The sequence below is a fragment of the Rhinoderma darwinii genome, chromosome 2 (genome assembly GCF_050947455.1).
Source record: "Rhinoderma darwinii isolate aRhiDar2 chromosome 2, aRhiDar2.hap1, whole genome shotgun sequence".
Lineage (NCBI taxonomy): Eukaryota > Metazoa > Chordata > Amphibia > Anura > Rhinodermatidae > Rhinoderma > Rhinoderma darwinii.
The window spans coordinates 62298907-62315157 of NC_134688.1; the positions used below are offsets into that span (position 1 = coordinate 62298907).

General features: G+C 43.1%; 1 protein-coding gene across 1 annotated transcript in view; it reads right to left on the reverse strand.

The window, feature by feature from the left end:
- The window catches only part of HSPH1 (heat shock protein family H (Hsp110) member 1), a 33845-nt gene extending 28942 nt beyond the window's left edge, over positions 1–4903 (reverse strand). The window contains exon 1 of the mRNA XM_075851691.1: positions 4570–4903. Coding sequence (XP_075707806.1) covers positions 4570–4676 — 107 coding nt within the window. The 5' untranslated portion in view covers positions 4677–4903. The remainder of the gene's footprint in view (positions 1–4569) is intronic.
- Between the last annotated feature and the right edge of the window lie 11348 nt (positions 4904–16251).

A 16251-nucleotide genomic window follows, 5' to 3' on the forward strand; every position in this document is an offset into this window, starting at 1 on the left:
ACTTTAATGAACAAGGTTGATCCACAAAAAGGTACTAGAACAGGACATGCGGTGAATTTCACGCAACGGACAGACTCTCCTTGAAGAAAAACACGGACGTGTGAATAGTCCCATTCAATCGCATTGGTCAGTTATTTAAACGTACAGCACACGGATGTGAAATTACCTTCATGGCCTTACAGAATATTGGAAAATCCCTTTAATGTCAGTGACTGAATGGTATAACTGATGTGTGAAAAACGGCTTTCATTTATGTACGCTGACTTTAAAATAGTCCGAGAGCAAACACAGCCATCAACCCAGTACTACATTGCTTGCTGAACCGCTAAAAACAAATCTGCACAACTGAGGAATAGATAGATAGATAGATAGATAGATAGCATCTTCACTATTCTAACATCCTGATCACCTTTCATTGAGACAAAAATCAAAAGCGCTCCCATTTAATAATCATGGAGCCACATGGCAAGACATCTTAAGGGTATGTTCACACGCAAACTCCAAAACGTCTGAAAATACGGAGCTGTTTTCAAGCGAAAGCAGATCCTGATTTTCAGACATTTTTGGAGCAACTCGCGTTTTTCGCTGCGTATTTTACGGTAGTTTTTGGAGCTGTTTTTCAATGGAGTCAATGAAAAACGGCTCCAAAAACATCCCAAGAAGTGTCCTGCACTTCTTTTTCTCGGGCGTCTTTTTACGCGCCGTATTTTGACCGCGACGTATAAAATTAAGCCTCATGGGAACAGAACATCGTAAATACCATTGCAAGCAATGGGCAGATGTTTGGAGGTGTAATGGTGCCGTTTTTTTCAGGCGTAATTCAAGGCGTAAACGGTCCGAATTACGTCTCAAACCACTGCGTGTGAACAGACCCTAAAGGAGGCAAATGATGTAAAGAGGAAGAGAATTCAGGAAGATTCCAGACACTTCCATTCACATCACCACGTGGTGCGGATGACGTGACGTCACACTCCATGTCAGAGGACGGGACCTGCGCACACATCTAACTAGGGATGCACGATGCATCAAAACTTCCATACGGTTTCGATGCCGTGCACCCTCAAACCGGTTCGATACCGTAATTTCATGCATTTCGATACTAAGCTGTGCGGCACATGAATGTATGAGAGCGGGGTTGCGGTTGTGTAATACAGCCATTGCCCCGCTCCTGACAATAAGTGCGCGCGCAATCAGCATGTGATGCGACCAGCGCTGCACTAATGAGCGGCGGCACTGAAGACAGAACATGGCGGGCGCACTACAAAACACCCCCATGTTTTCGGTCTTCAGTGCCTGCACCGCCTCTCATTAGTGCAGCGCCGGCCACATCACCTCATGCTGAGCGCGCGCGCACTTATTGTCAGGAGTCGGGCAATGGCTGTATTCCACAGCCGCAGCCCCGCTGTAACGGCGGAGATGAGAGAAACCTCTGATCTCCGCCGCTATTCCCCTGAATGCTGCGCTCAAAGCTGACCACAGCATTGAAGCGATAAATGAGAAGGGGGGGGATGCCCCTTGGGATCACATCACAGGTAATCCCTGTGACGCGATCGAGGGACATACCATATATGGGCAGACAGCCCAGGGTCAATTGAAGGACTCCAGGGCTGTCTGACCACATGTCCTGTCGTTAGGGCATACTGAGGTAAGTCCTAACAACTGCCTGTGTACTATCCGTATATAGATATATGCCAGTGCATTAAAGTTTAAAAATAAAGTAAAAACATAGTAATGTTAAATTTAAAAAAACAAACATTTTTTTACAATAAATATTAAAATAAGTCTCAATACATTAAATATACACATTCGGTTTTGGCGCAGCCGTAATAACCTGCACAACAATTTTTTTGCATCATTTATGATGTGTACGGTATAAAAAAAAAACGTTGAACACTTATTAATGAGGCGCGAGGTGTGATGAATTTTGAACCTCCGTTTGCCTCACTTTAATAGTAATTAACCCCATCATGTACCTCACACATTAACCCAATGTTGTCCATTATGACGGAGAAACATGATGGGGTTAATTACTATTAATGTGAGGCACATTCAAAAATTCATCACACGTCGTGCCTCACATCAGAAAGTGGAAGAACTTATTTTTTTAAATTATTATTGTTGGCAAAGTATCGGTATTGAAGTCCAAATTTGTATCTACATCTAAGGGCCTGTTCACATCAGCGTTGGCTGTCCGTTCCGGGGTTTCCGTCGGGTGAACCCCGCAACGGAAAGTCAAACTGAAACCACAGCTTCCGTTTCAGTCACCATTGATATCAATGGTGATGGAAACATTGCTAATGTTAACGTTTGTCTGTTCACACGAGGCGTAATTTACGCGCCGCTGTCAAATGACGGCACGTAAATAGACGCCCGCGTCAAAGAAGTGACCTGTCACTTCTTTGGGCGTAATTGGAGCCATTATTCATTGACTCCAATGAATAGCAGCGCCAATTACGTCCGTAATTGACGCGCCGTTCAAGCGCCTGCACATGCCGTTACGGCTGAAATTACAGGGATGTTTTCAGGCTGAAACATCCCCGTAATTTCAGCCGTTACAGATGCCATCGTGTGAACATACCCTAACAGAGCAATAGTAAAAAAAATACAAATATTTAGATCACAGATTGTTACAGTTTAAGGCCTCATGCACACGACCGTATTTTTTCCCACCCGTAAATACTGGCGTAAATACGGGTCCGGTGTCACACGTATTCCACCCGTTTTGCACCAGTATTTACGAACCCGTGCTCGTAAATATGGGTCCGGTGTCACACGTATTCCACCCGTATTTACGAGCACGTTTTTGGCGGCAAAATAGCACTGCACTAATCGGCAGCCCCTTCTCTCTATCAGTGCAGGATAGAGAGAAGGGACAGCCCTTTCTGTAATAAAAGTTAAAGAAATTCATACTTACCCGGCCGTTGTCTTGGTGACGCGTCCCTCTCTTCACATCCAGCCCGACATCCCTGGATGACGCGGCAGTCCATGTGACCGCTGCAGCCTGTGATTGACCTGTGATTGGCTGCAGCGATCACATGGCCTGAAACGTCATCCAGGACGTCGGGCCGGATGTCGAGAGGGACGCGTCACCAAGGCAACGGGCGGGAGACCGGACTGGAGGAAGCAGGAAGTTGCCGGTAAGTATGAACGTCTTTTATTTTTATTTTTTACAGGTTTATACTGATCGGTAGTCACTGTCCAGGGTGCTGAAAGAGTTACTGCCGATCAGTTAACTCTTTCAGCTCCCTGGACAGTGACTATTTACTGACTCAGCTTAGCAACGCTGCCGTAATGACGGGTGCACACATGTAGCCACCCGTTATTACGAGAGCTCCATAGACTTCTATGGACTGTCCGTGCCGTTATTACGGCCAGAAATAGGACATGTTCTATCTTTTTTAACGGAACGGGCACCTTCCCGTGAGAAAACGGGAAGGCACCCGTCGCCAATAGAAGTCTATGAGCCCGTTATTACGGGTCGTGATTACGACCCGTAATAACGGGAGTTTTTACGGTCGTGTGCATGAGGCCTAAGTAATTATATGTCTGCTATGACTATTGATCATATAATGCACGGTTCCATGCTAATAGAGTGTCAACCATATACTATCACTACTGAGATTATTTATAGATCTATATCTCTATCTCGCAGTATGGTTAATAGACTGGAGTGTAGGCCCTGTTCACACTGAGTTTTTTGCAGGCAGAAAAATTCTGCCTCAAAATTCTAGACGGAATTTTGATCTGCCTGCATGACGTTTGCCACGATTTTCGCCCACGACCATTGATCGCCACGGGCAAAAACGCAGCAAAATAGGCTCTCTCTGCCTCCCATTGAGGTCATTGGGAGCTCAGAGACGTAAACGCCTTTAGATAGGGCATGTCGCTTCTTTTTCCCGCAAGACTTTTTCCGCTCACGGAAAAAAAAAACGCCTGCCATTGAAATCAATGGAAGACGTTTTCAGCCGTTTTTTTGGCACGTTTTCCAGGTCAAAAAAACTCAAGTGTGAACAGGGCCTTAGATAGTTTTTCCTGCACCCGGGCAAAGATTCAGTTCAAACCCTAGACCTGTATCTCAATACCCAGACTTGTTGGCCTCAGGCAACAGGGGCAAATACCCCTAACACCCCTGTAAGGTACGGTCCCACATAGTGGGTCCGCATACGACCGAAGCCTCGCTCACTTGCGGTGGCCAATGGCCGAACTATTTTGTTGGCAAGATTGAGTGACAATTCGCCACCACAAGAAGGTGTGGTTTTGGCCGCAAGTGGAACCGGACCCTTAGTGGCTTGTGCGTTTATTCTTCAATTTACCATTGGGATACGTTGGACACCCAATTTCATCATTGTAGATCACTTTTACTAATCAAAGGTAATAATTTGTCCATTGTAACCTATACAGGTATATAGGTAGATGGTGTCACCATAACTCCATGTCGCTTCTTATGGTAGAATCATCCCTGTACCATTATATGTGTATTACAGCACACAGGTCACACCAGTACATGATGCGGATAGGTGATCACACATTAATATACACAATCCCCCCATTAGAATGGTATATACTCACGCGGTGCATCTGTCGCTGAACTCATTGGCGACAGTCTCGATGCCACCGGCTCGGGCGATGGCGACGTGACAGTTTTGGAACCCAAGGTCGAACCCGACCACAGACATGGTGGTGTACCGAGCGACAAGTGCTGGTGGGTAAAGGTACAGGCACTATGGAAGTTGGGAGAACTCTAGGAGAACGCAGCGGCTGCTATGCCGGGAGCTGTATGTGCTGAAGAGGAGGAGGCGCTGCTACGTATAAAGCTTCTGTGGAAGAACATTCTAGAAGCCGCAGCCTCACACTACTCGCCGGCTACACATGCCGCTTCCGCTTCCGCGTTCTGGACGCTTCTGGAGAACTCTTTGCCGGGAGCCAATAGGCAGGCGGCATGAGGAGTGACGCACTTAGTTTCTAGGACGACTTGAACGCTGCCGTTACTAGGGAGAGCATGGCAGCAGTGCAGATATATAACATCGTTCGGATCTATTATGTGTGATAGAAGAATCCATACCTGCTGTAATCTCTACACACACTCTGGGGTATGTTCACACACTGTCTTTTCAGGCGTACTGCGGGGGAATACGCCTCAAAATATGCCTGAAAAAATTATAGCTAAACACCTACAAACATCTGCCCATTGAATTTAATAGGAAAAATGGCGTTTCGTTCAGACAGGACGTTTTTTTACGCCGCTGTTTTAAAAAAATGCAGCGTAAAAAGAAGGAGCATGTCACTTCTTGAGCCGTTTTTGGACCTGTTTTTCAGTGTGTCAATAGAAAAACAGCACCAAAAACATCTAGAAAAAACATTTTCCGCTTTTTTGCTAGACGTTTTTGGAGCTTTTTTTCTATTGACACAAATGCAGCGTTTTTTTTTATGTGAAGTATAAAAGACCGCCCCGTCTCAAGGAAACACCGTTTTTCCATTGAAATCAATGGGCAGATGTTTGTAGGCGTTTAGCTAGCGTATTTCGAGGATTTTATGCCCCAAAATCCCCCTGAAAACACAACGTGTGAACATACCCTAAAGCTCATAGGGATTCTATATATAGGGTATATAGTTCCAGTTCATACATTAATGTGCCAGATTTGCCAACTTTTAAAATTTGGTACCCCAATATCACGCCATGTAAAGCGTTTTAGAAGTTGATGGCGCTATATAAATAAATAATTATAAACAATGTCAGAGTACGGCGTGCCAGCCAATGATTGCCCTGTTTAGGCTATGTTCACACTATGTCTGTGGTGAACATGCATACGCCAGGATAATCCGTCATCCCTATATCTTCTGTCGAGGGCTTGATTTTTGTGTGGCGAGATGTAGTTTTAATTGGTACCATTTTGGGGTACATATGTCTTTTTGATCACTTTCTATTTTTAGGGAGGCAAGGTGACCAAAAAACAGCAATTCTGACAGTTTTTTCAATTTTTTTATTATTGCATACACCGAGCTGGAAAAATAACGTATATTTTAATTGTTCAAACTTTTTCAAATGCAGCAAGTTATTAACTTTTTTTTTTTACATTATTTTAGTTAAAAAATTAGAAAACGCTTAATTTTTTTTGTCTGTTGTTCAAAACGTTATAAAAAAAAAAGTCCCACTAGGAGACTTGAACATGCGATCGCTTGCTCAATACACTGCAGTAATTACGGAGTGCAGCATATTGTGCATTTTACGGCCTCCTATAAAAGGAGTGGTTAGGTGAACATCATTTATTTGTATTTATTTAATTGTATGAAGAGGGGGTAGTTTGATTGAGGGGGGTAAGGTATGGGGCCCAGCATGGGCCTCTACCTTTCTACGCCCCACAAAGGAACATCTATTCCATTTAGGAGCTGGCGTACATTTCCACTATAATTTATGACAGCTTTCGCAAACGTGTCGAGAGCAGCATAAAAAGGCCATAAGTCTTTTGCAACTTTTCTACTTCAGAAAAGTGGCAAAGAAAGGTTGATAAATTCCCACCATTGTATAAAGCAGACGGCACCTTTCTCATGATGACAACCCCCTTTCAAAATGAAGCTGTCGTGGTGATCAGCTGAACTCTGACCCCTGGCGATCAACTGTGGAAGCTTCATCCAGCTGCGAAAGTGTAGCATTACATGCAGGCCATTCCAGGTCTGCCGGAATAGGAGCCGCTCTTACAGAATGGCTCTCCGTTCTGGCACATAGAGGGGAGTACCGAGCTGAGGACCCCCCTCTATGACAACCATATAACCTTATAGGGCACATAAACAGGGGTTGTCCTGATATCACAACCCCTTTGGCGCATAATCACGTACATGCACTACATGGAAAGGCAACCATTCGCGCATTCTGTCGTGCATGTACATGATTGTGATCCTGCAAAGAAGCTCTGCCCGCATCGATCACCGCGGGAGCCCGGAAGTGAGTGATTGCAAGGCTCCCGCTGAAACTACTAGAATTGGAGAAACTACCAATCCCGGCCGTTTAATGCCACAGTCGAAAACAACTACTGCATTTAAGTGGTTTGACAGAGGGGAGGGGGCTCCCTCTGTCACCGATCGGCGGCTCGCGATCGCCGACAGATTGCCAGGGCAGCCAGAGGCCTAACAAAGGCCCCAGGCCTGCACTGGCTATATACCTATTAGGCCGTGCCAGAGCCATGGCCTAATAGATTGCCTGTCAGTTTTACACTGACAGGCAATAATGCTTTTGTATACTAAGTATACCAAAACATATATGCGATCAGAAGATCGCATAGTGAAGATGTCTAGCAGGAATAAAAAAAATATATATTAAAACTGTTAAAGTTTATTTAAAAAATAAAATAATTGAAAAAAAAAGATTACAGTAAAAATGAAAATAAAACCCTAAAAAGTGGATTTGCTAGAAGTGTAAAATATAAATAAAAATAGACATATCTGGTATCGCCACGATCATAAAGACCCGAACAATAAAGCTAACACATTCATTAAATGGCCGGGTGAACGCCGTACAAAAAAAACCCACACAAAAACAACTGCAAAAATGCTTTTTTCCATTCCCCTCACCAAAAAATATAATTAAAGTTAAACAATAAGTCCCATGTACTCCATAATAGTACCAATGAAAACTACATCTCGTCACACAAAAAGTAAGCCCATATATGGCTACATCGGTCTTCCGTTTCAAGTATACAGGAGAATGGAGGCAAAACTTTTATCGGCTCGCCTGAGAATGATAAATTGCTCACTATTGGGGGGGGAGGGGGATTGCCTGGGTCCATGTTGGAAGCCAGCATAAAATACATTTTAAAACAAGATAAAGATTCAGTAGAGATCGAATCATATCGACTGATTTCTTTGTTAAATAGTGATGCCAAATTGTTGGCTAAAGTATTGGCAAACAGATTGTCCCGGGTAGTAACTCACTTGATACATAAAGACCAATGTGGATTTATTCCTGGTAGATCTACCAGACACTGTATAAAGCGAGTGTTGGGTAACATGCAGATAGGTGCTGGGGGATCCCCCACTCCATCTTGTCTTTGGACGCATCTAAGGCGTTTGACAGGGTGGAGTGGGGACATCTCTGGGCAGTGCTAAGAAAATTTGGTTTTGGGGAGATATATGTTAAACTTATTCAGTTATTATATACGAAACCAAGAGCAAGTGTAAGGGTATGTTCACACACACTAATTACGGACGTAATTCGGGCGTTTTTGCCCCGAATTACGTCCGAAAAATGCGGCTTGAAAGCGTTGACAAACATCTGCCCATTGAAAGCAATGGGCTGACGTTTGTCTATTCACACGAGGCGTATATTTACGCGCCGCTGTCAAAAGACGGCGCGTAAATGGACGCCCGCGTCAAAGAAGTGACCTGTCACATCTTGGGGCGTAATTGGAGCCGTTATTCATTGACTCCAATGAAAAGCAGCGCCAATTACGTCCGTAATGGACGCGGCGTTCAAGCGCCTGCACATGCCGTTACGGCTGAAATTACGGGGATGTTTTCTCCTGAAAACATCCCGGTCATTTCAGCCGTTACGGACGCTGTCGTGTGAACATACCCTAAATGTGAATGGCAGAAGTACCGCCTTTATTAAACTGACAAGGGGAATGAGACAGGGTTGTCCTCTTTCCCCCTGTTATTTGCATTGGCAATTGAGCCTCTAGCCTCCTTGATCAGGGGTGATATGAGAATTCAGAGGTTCGGAGCACGGGGAGTGGAAGATAAAATGGTTCTGTATGCGGACGATCTTCTCCTTTTTTTTAACAAATCGAAAAGAAAGTATTGAATATGTGATTGATAAAATACGGGAATTGTTTTTTTTCTTCTCAGGACTGAATATAAATTGGGGGATATCTATATTGTTATCGTTAGATGATACGGAACCAGGGGTACACGCTGATGCTGAAATAATAAAAACTGATGAACATTTTAAATATCTGGGGATAAATATCTCCAGGCAGATAATGGATTTCGTAACCCTAAGGCTGGATTCACACGAGCACATTACGTCCGTAATGGACGGAACGTATTTCGGCCGGAAGACCCGGACCGAACACACTGCAGGGAGCCGGGCTCCTAGCATCATAGTTATGTACGACGCTAGGAGTCCCTGCCTCTCCGTGGAACTACTGTCCCGTACTGTAATCATGTTTTCAGTACGGGACAGTAGTTCCATGGAGAGGCAGGGACTCCTAGCATCGTACATAACTATGATGCTAGAAGCCCGGCTCCCTGCAGTGTGCTCGGTCCGGGTCTTCCGGCCGAAATACGTTCCGTCCATTACGGACGTAATGTGCTCGTGTGAATCCAGCCTTAATATCCACCCTTTAATAAAAGAAAAGGAGAAAACAAAAAGCTGGAACGAGCTCCCTATATCCAGAGCCGATAAAATATTTTATTTTTTGTTTGATTAAATAAGTCTTACTCCCAAAGCTGTTATATAATATTTCAGCAACTCCGATTTGGATTGAGGATAACATTTTCCGTAACAGCTTGATTTGAGGTAGAAAAAGAGTTCGAATAAAACAGGATTTTTTATGTATCCCCAAAGATAGATGTGGTTTGTCATTTCCTGATATTAATATGTATTTTCTAGCTAGCCAACTCCAATATATACAGGAATGGGAGAATATATATTTTTTGCAATATTTGATAAAGGAGGCCGGAGATCTTCTTTTGAATGAATGGGAGGCACTTGTATCAGGTCTAAGTGAAATTAGTAAAATGGGTAATCTCCCCACGGTAATCCAGTTGGATAAAAGCTGGAAACTGTTTGGAAAGATCGCTAACCAAAAGGGTGCGTTTAGATTTACGACACTTTGGTTTAACCAAAATTTACTTGAACTATAAATATTATCGGGATATAATCACCTGGGCATAAAAGGGATTCAAAATATTGGGGACATCATCGAATATGGGAAAATGAAATCTTGGGAAACCATTACTGTTTGGAAAAAAAGGAAAAATTTGCATATATACAACTCAAACACGCAAATGATACGTCTGTTAATGAAGAGACGTTTCAAATATTTCCCGTTCAAGGGGTATATAAGCTAATAGTCGAATTAAAACTGAAGTAAAAGGCTTTAGTAAATATACAGTTAGGTCCAGGATTATTTAGACAGTGACACAAGTTTTGGTATTTTAGCTGTTTACCAAAACATATTGAATATACAGTTATATAATCAACATGGGCTTAACTGGTTGCCGACACAAGACGAGTATGCGCGTCCTGAGCAGCGAGCACTTCGCGCATTAGGACGAGCATACTCGTCCTGTGTGACAGCAGTCTCTGCCGTCTCTGTGTGTGCGATCGAGAGCGGGGCAACGGCTGTAATACACAGCCACGGCCCCGCTCTGACAGCGGAGTGGAGAGAAACATCTTCTCTCTGCTGTTAACCCTTTGAACGCCGCGATGACAGCTGATCGCGGCGTTCAAAGAGGGGGGACTGCACATTGATCGCGTCACAGAAAATAACTGTGACGCGATCAAAGCCCACAACTCATATGGCCAGACAGCCCAGGGTCCAGTGAAGGACCCCAGGGCTGTCTGAACATATTTCCTGTTGTTAGGGCATACTGAGGTATGCCCTAACAACTGCCTGTGTACAATCAGTAACAGGCTCATGTACTGGCATATAGGTCTATGCCAGTACATTACATTTACAAAATAAAAATGATAAATCCCTTTATGGGATTAAAAAAAAAAGTTAAATGAATGTAAAAAAAAAATAATGGTAAATAAATAAATAAAAAGTAAATAAAATCCACAGAAACACACATTTTTTATAATAAATAAACGTTTTCAAATATAAGTCCCAAAACATGAAATAATACAGACATATTTGGTATCGCCACGACCGTAACAACCTGTACAACAAATGTATAACATTATTTATGATGATCGGTGTATGGTGTAAAAATAAATAAATATTAAAACTGCTGCGCAACTGCTTTTTTTCTGCATTTTAATCTAATTAAAAATGTATAGAAATTAAACGATAATGTATTTGTACCAAAAACTGATACGTACATAAAGTACAGCTCGTCCCGCAAAAAACAAAGTCTCATACAACTACGTCGTACAAAAAATAAAAGCGTTATGAGCGTCGGGATGCAAAGAGGGAAATGTAAAAAAAATTGCTCTGTCCTCAAGGCCAAAATTGGCCGTGTCCTTAAGGGGTTAAAGTGCAGACTCTCAGTTTTAATTTGAGAGTATTTACATCCGAATCTGAGGAAGGATTTAGGAATTACAGCTCTTTAAAGGGAATGTGTCGCTAGAATGAATTTTTTTTTTTAGTTAAACAATTATTATTTAAGTTATTACACATTGTTTTAATTTTTTTTAATTTTTTCACAGGTCAGGAAATATTAGAAATTAGATTCTAATTTATAACATTTCCATGTGCTGGCCACTAGAGGGAGCAGTTCCCAAAATTGCAGCATGGTCAATGTGGTAAAGCAACCTCATTGCTTTATGCTGCAAATTTGGGGTAGACACACTCTCTCTAGTGTACTCACACAATCCCCCCTCCTTTCTTCTAGCTAGTGCTAGGAGAAGGAAGGGTTTGAATCTTCAAACCTTCTACACTGTGTGGCGCCATTTTCTGAGCGACTGCACAATGTAGGAGGATTAGATACAGTGCTCAGCAGACAGGCTTCTGGTCCACATGAAAATGGCGCCGGATTTTGCTCTGCGAACGAGCTTCGTTTTGGTCTGTGTGGGAGCGGCGCATGCGCCGTTCCCACACAGACGGCGTACGCTTCAGAGAATGGAACAGCTCCCGTTCGCATTCTCTATGGGGTTGTATGTGCCGTATTCCATCTCTGTATGTGTCGTTAATCGACACATACAGAGATGAAAAAAAAATGGCAGCCCCCATACAGAAGTAAAAGTAAGAACAAAGTAAAAAGTAGAACATGAGAACACAAATAAATAAAATTTATGTTAATATCATATTAAAAGCAATATGCTAAAAAAAAAAAAAAGATTAATGACACCTTCCCTTTAATATATAGCTGCCTCTTTTTGAAGGGACCAAAGGTAATTGGACAATTATCTCAAAAGATATTTAATGGGCTGCATGGGCTATTCCCTCGTTAATCCATCATCAATTAAGCAGGTAAAAGGTCTGGAGTGGATTCCAGGTGTGGCATTTGCATTTGGAAGCTGTTGCTGTTAACCCACAACATGAACTCAAAAAGGAGTTCTCAATGCAAGTGAAACAGACCATCATTAGGCTGACAAAAATTAAGAAATCCATCAGAGAGATAGCACAGATCTTAGGAGTGGCCAAATCAACAGTTTGGTATATTCTTGAAAAAAAAAGAGAGCGCACTGGTGATCTCATGAACTCCAAAAGACCTGGAGATTCACAGAAGACAACAGTGGTGGATGATCGCAGAATCCTTTCCATGGTGAAGAAAAACCCTTCACAACATCTACCCAACTGAAGAACACTCTCTTGGAAGTAGGTGTATCAGTATCTAAGTCTACCATAAAGAGAAGACTTCATGAGCGCAAATACAGAGGGTTCACCACAAGGTGCAAACCATTAATCAGCCTCAAAAATACAAAGACCAGATTAGACTTTGCCAAACAACATCTAAAGAAGCCGCCCAGTTCTGGAACAGCATGAAACTAAGATCAACCTGTACCAGAATGATGGGAGGGCGAAAGTATGGAGAAGGCTTGGAATGGCTCATGATCCAAAGCACACCACATCCTCTGTAGAACATGGTGGAGGCAGTGTGATGGCATGGGCATGCATGGCTGCCAAAGGCACTGGGTCACTAGTGTTTATTCATGATGTGAATGAAGACAGAAGCAGACGGATGAATTCTGAAGTGTTCAATGATTTACTTTCTGCTCAGATTCAACCAAATGCAGCAAGGTTGATTGGACGTCGCTTCACAGCACAGATGGACAATGACCCAAAACATACTGAGAAAGCAACCCAGGAGTTTTTTTAAGGTCGAGAAGTGGAATATTCTGCAATGGCCAAGTCAATCACCAGCTTTTCACATGGTTAAGACAAAACTTATAGGGGTTGCCCACTTTCTGACAACTGATGACCTATCCACCGGATAGGTCATCAGTATGTCACCGGTGCGTGTCCGACCGCTACGGTGGCCTGCAGGCACCAGATGTTGTGGCTCATAATGCTATGTACGGAGCCCGGAAGCATTTGACTCTGTACATAGCATAGCGGCCGTGCTGCAGGTCTGCTGCTATTCACTTGAATAGGAGCAGAGCTGCAGTACTGCAGCTCGGCCGTTATTCTGTGGCCGGAGCTAACTGCTTCCTGCTTGTACGTCCGGTGCACGGAGGCACCGGACCAGCTGATCTGTGCGGGACCCGGGTGTCGGACCCCCATAGATCATGTACTGAAGACCTATCCGGTGGAATTTGTCAGAAGCTGGAAAACCCCTTTAAGGCAGAAAGACCCACAAACAAGCAACAACTGAAGACCGCCGCAGTAAAGGCCGGGCAAAGCATGACAAAGGAGGAAACCCAGTGTTTGGTGATGTCCATGGGTTCCAGACTTCAGGCAGTCATTGCCTGCAAAGGATTCTCTACAAAGTGTTAAAAAATAACAACATTTTACTTATGGTAATGTTCATTTGTCCAATTACATTTGAGCCCCGTGAATGAGGAGGCCGTGTAGGAAAATGGTTGCAATTCCTAAACGTTTCACAGGATATTTTTGTTCAACCCTTTGAATTAAACCTGAAAGTCTACACTTCAATTTCATCTCCGTTGTTTCATTTCAAATCCAAGTTGGTGGCAGCAGAGCCCAAATCATGAGGATTGTGTCACTGCCCAAATAATTCTGGACCTAAGTGTATAGAAAGGGCTATTACAATATAAACAAAATAAAGTAACATTTAATAGTGAGAAGCAATGGTCAAAAGAACTAGGCCCTTTGAATGAACATCATTGGGTTAAAATGTATAATAATATTTGGAATGTGGCTTTAAACTTTAAACATCAAATAATACAGTTTAATACAGTTCATAGGTTATGCTACACACCATAGTTACTTAATAGAATTTATAAGGGAAGAGGAGATAGCTGCCCAAAAGGTAAAATGGCAAAAGGTAAAATGGATGGTGAAGACTTATTACACTTGCTATGGAATTGCGGGTTTTACCTCCCCATTGAATTTAATAGGGAAACCCACAACAAATAGGCAGCGTTTACGCAAATACGATTGACATGCTGCGGATGAAAAAAACGCACTGCATGTCAATTTCTGAGAGTTTTTTCCGCTCAGCATTTATGCAGCGTGTGGATGAGATTTGTTCTATCTCATCCACTTTGCTGCTATTAAGTGTTTTAATAGTAGTAAAACATAAAAAACATAATTGGTATCGCCGTAATCGTACTGACCCTTAAAATAAAGTAAAGACGTTATTTACACCGCATAGTCAACAGCGTCAATTTGAAATGCGAAAAACAATGCTGGAATAGAAGGGTTTTATTTAAACTCCTTCCCCAATTTTTTTTTATAAAAGTTAATCAATATAATATATACACCCAAAAATGGTGCAATTGACGAATACAACTGGTTCTGTTAAAAAAAAAAAGCCCTCATATGGCTAAAAATAAAAAAGTTATAATTCTTGGAATGCGGGGAGGAAAAAACGAAAAAGAATGCTCGGTCGTGATGCATGGCTTCTGAAATATAGGGATCAGTTATTCTCTGGTCACAGGTGCTGTGTGTGTGTTTTTTTATTCTTTTTTTTAAATGTCCCATGCTGTGTCCTTTCTCTCAGTACTTAATTTTTTGCATATTACATCAAGAACCCTTCTATAACTCAATAGAATCAATAAATCTGTAAATTCATGGTACTCCTGAGTGATCAGGAAGTGGCAGGCTGCCTGCTGCAATATAAAACAGCTTGAAGCTCTGTGTTTGATTTATTCAGCTTTTGGGGATGAGGGTTTTGCCAGTAATGTGATATGATTTGTACTGAAAAAGACTGCACTGTGCAGCAGAATTTAGTACAGCTTGAGGTTATGAAATTTGGAAGAACGGGGTTCATCTTACCACGATTTTGTTTTTATTAAAAATTCCATATAAACCCATAATACAAAAAAACTTCAAAGGCATATGGAGGTATAGTATGGGCCCATTGATTTGTATTGGTGCAGCATTACATATCTGTACAGCATAAATCCGTAATATGGTCATGTGCAGGCCTTAAAGAGGCTCTCACATGGTAAAATAATACTTTTGGCAAAATATCAACAGTTGTCAATGGGAATAATTTAAAAAACTGCTCGTATCTAGATATTGCTGTTACAAACTTGTTAGGGTGACCCCTAGTGTTCTATAGATTCCGTCTCAGAACGTCCACCTAATGTATCCAGTGCTTGTGAGGAGAAGCTGCTTTTAACAAACCGATTCCTATTGGCTGGCAAAGTAGCAGGAACATAGTTGCCAACAGTCCCAAATGTACTGAGACTGTCCTGAATTTACTGAGACAGCCCCGGCAAATTACTGTCCCGGACGTTTCCCGGCAACTGCCTAATTTGCCACTATCCACTTCCACTATCCACTTCCTGCACTGCCATTCACTGTCCAGAGAGCTGCCGATGCTCTGGCCGGAGATTCCGCTCATAGAGGTAGCCCCTGAAGTCATAGTCCATATATGGACCGTGAGGTCAGGGGCTCCTCCTGGACCGGAGTCACCTGTAAATAGTGACACACACACACTCCCTGGTATAAAGCACCACTCCCCCTGTAGACAGCGCCTCACACAGCCCCCGGTAGCTAGCGCCCCACACAGCCCCCTGTAGAAAGTGCCGCACACACCACTGTAGATCTGGCCGGGGATTCCGGTTCAGAAGAACGGCAACGCTCTGGCTAGTGATTCCACTCCTAGAAGGAGCCCCGATGGAGCTATATATAGGTGGTGTGTTTGGCACTATCTATAAGGGCGGTGTGTGTGGCACTGTCTGTAGGGTTGTGCATGGCACTATCTATAGGGGTGGTGTGGCACTATCAATAGAGGTTGTGTGTGGCACTATGTATAGGTGGGGTGTGTGTGGCACTATCTACAAGGGGGTGTGTTATGCCCACTGTCGCTGACCACCAGCATTCCCCACTCACCAGCAGCCGCGACCGCAGGACTCCTTCTCCAGAGACGCCGGCGTACACTGCTTCCTCATTTGGCCGATGCCTGTAGGGTACGCGCGTGCTCGTCCCCGGCCTTAAAGGACTAGCGTGTGCACCA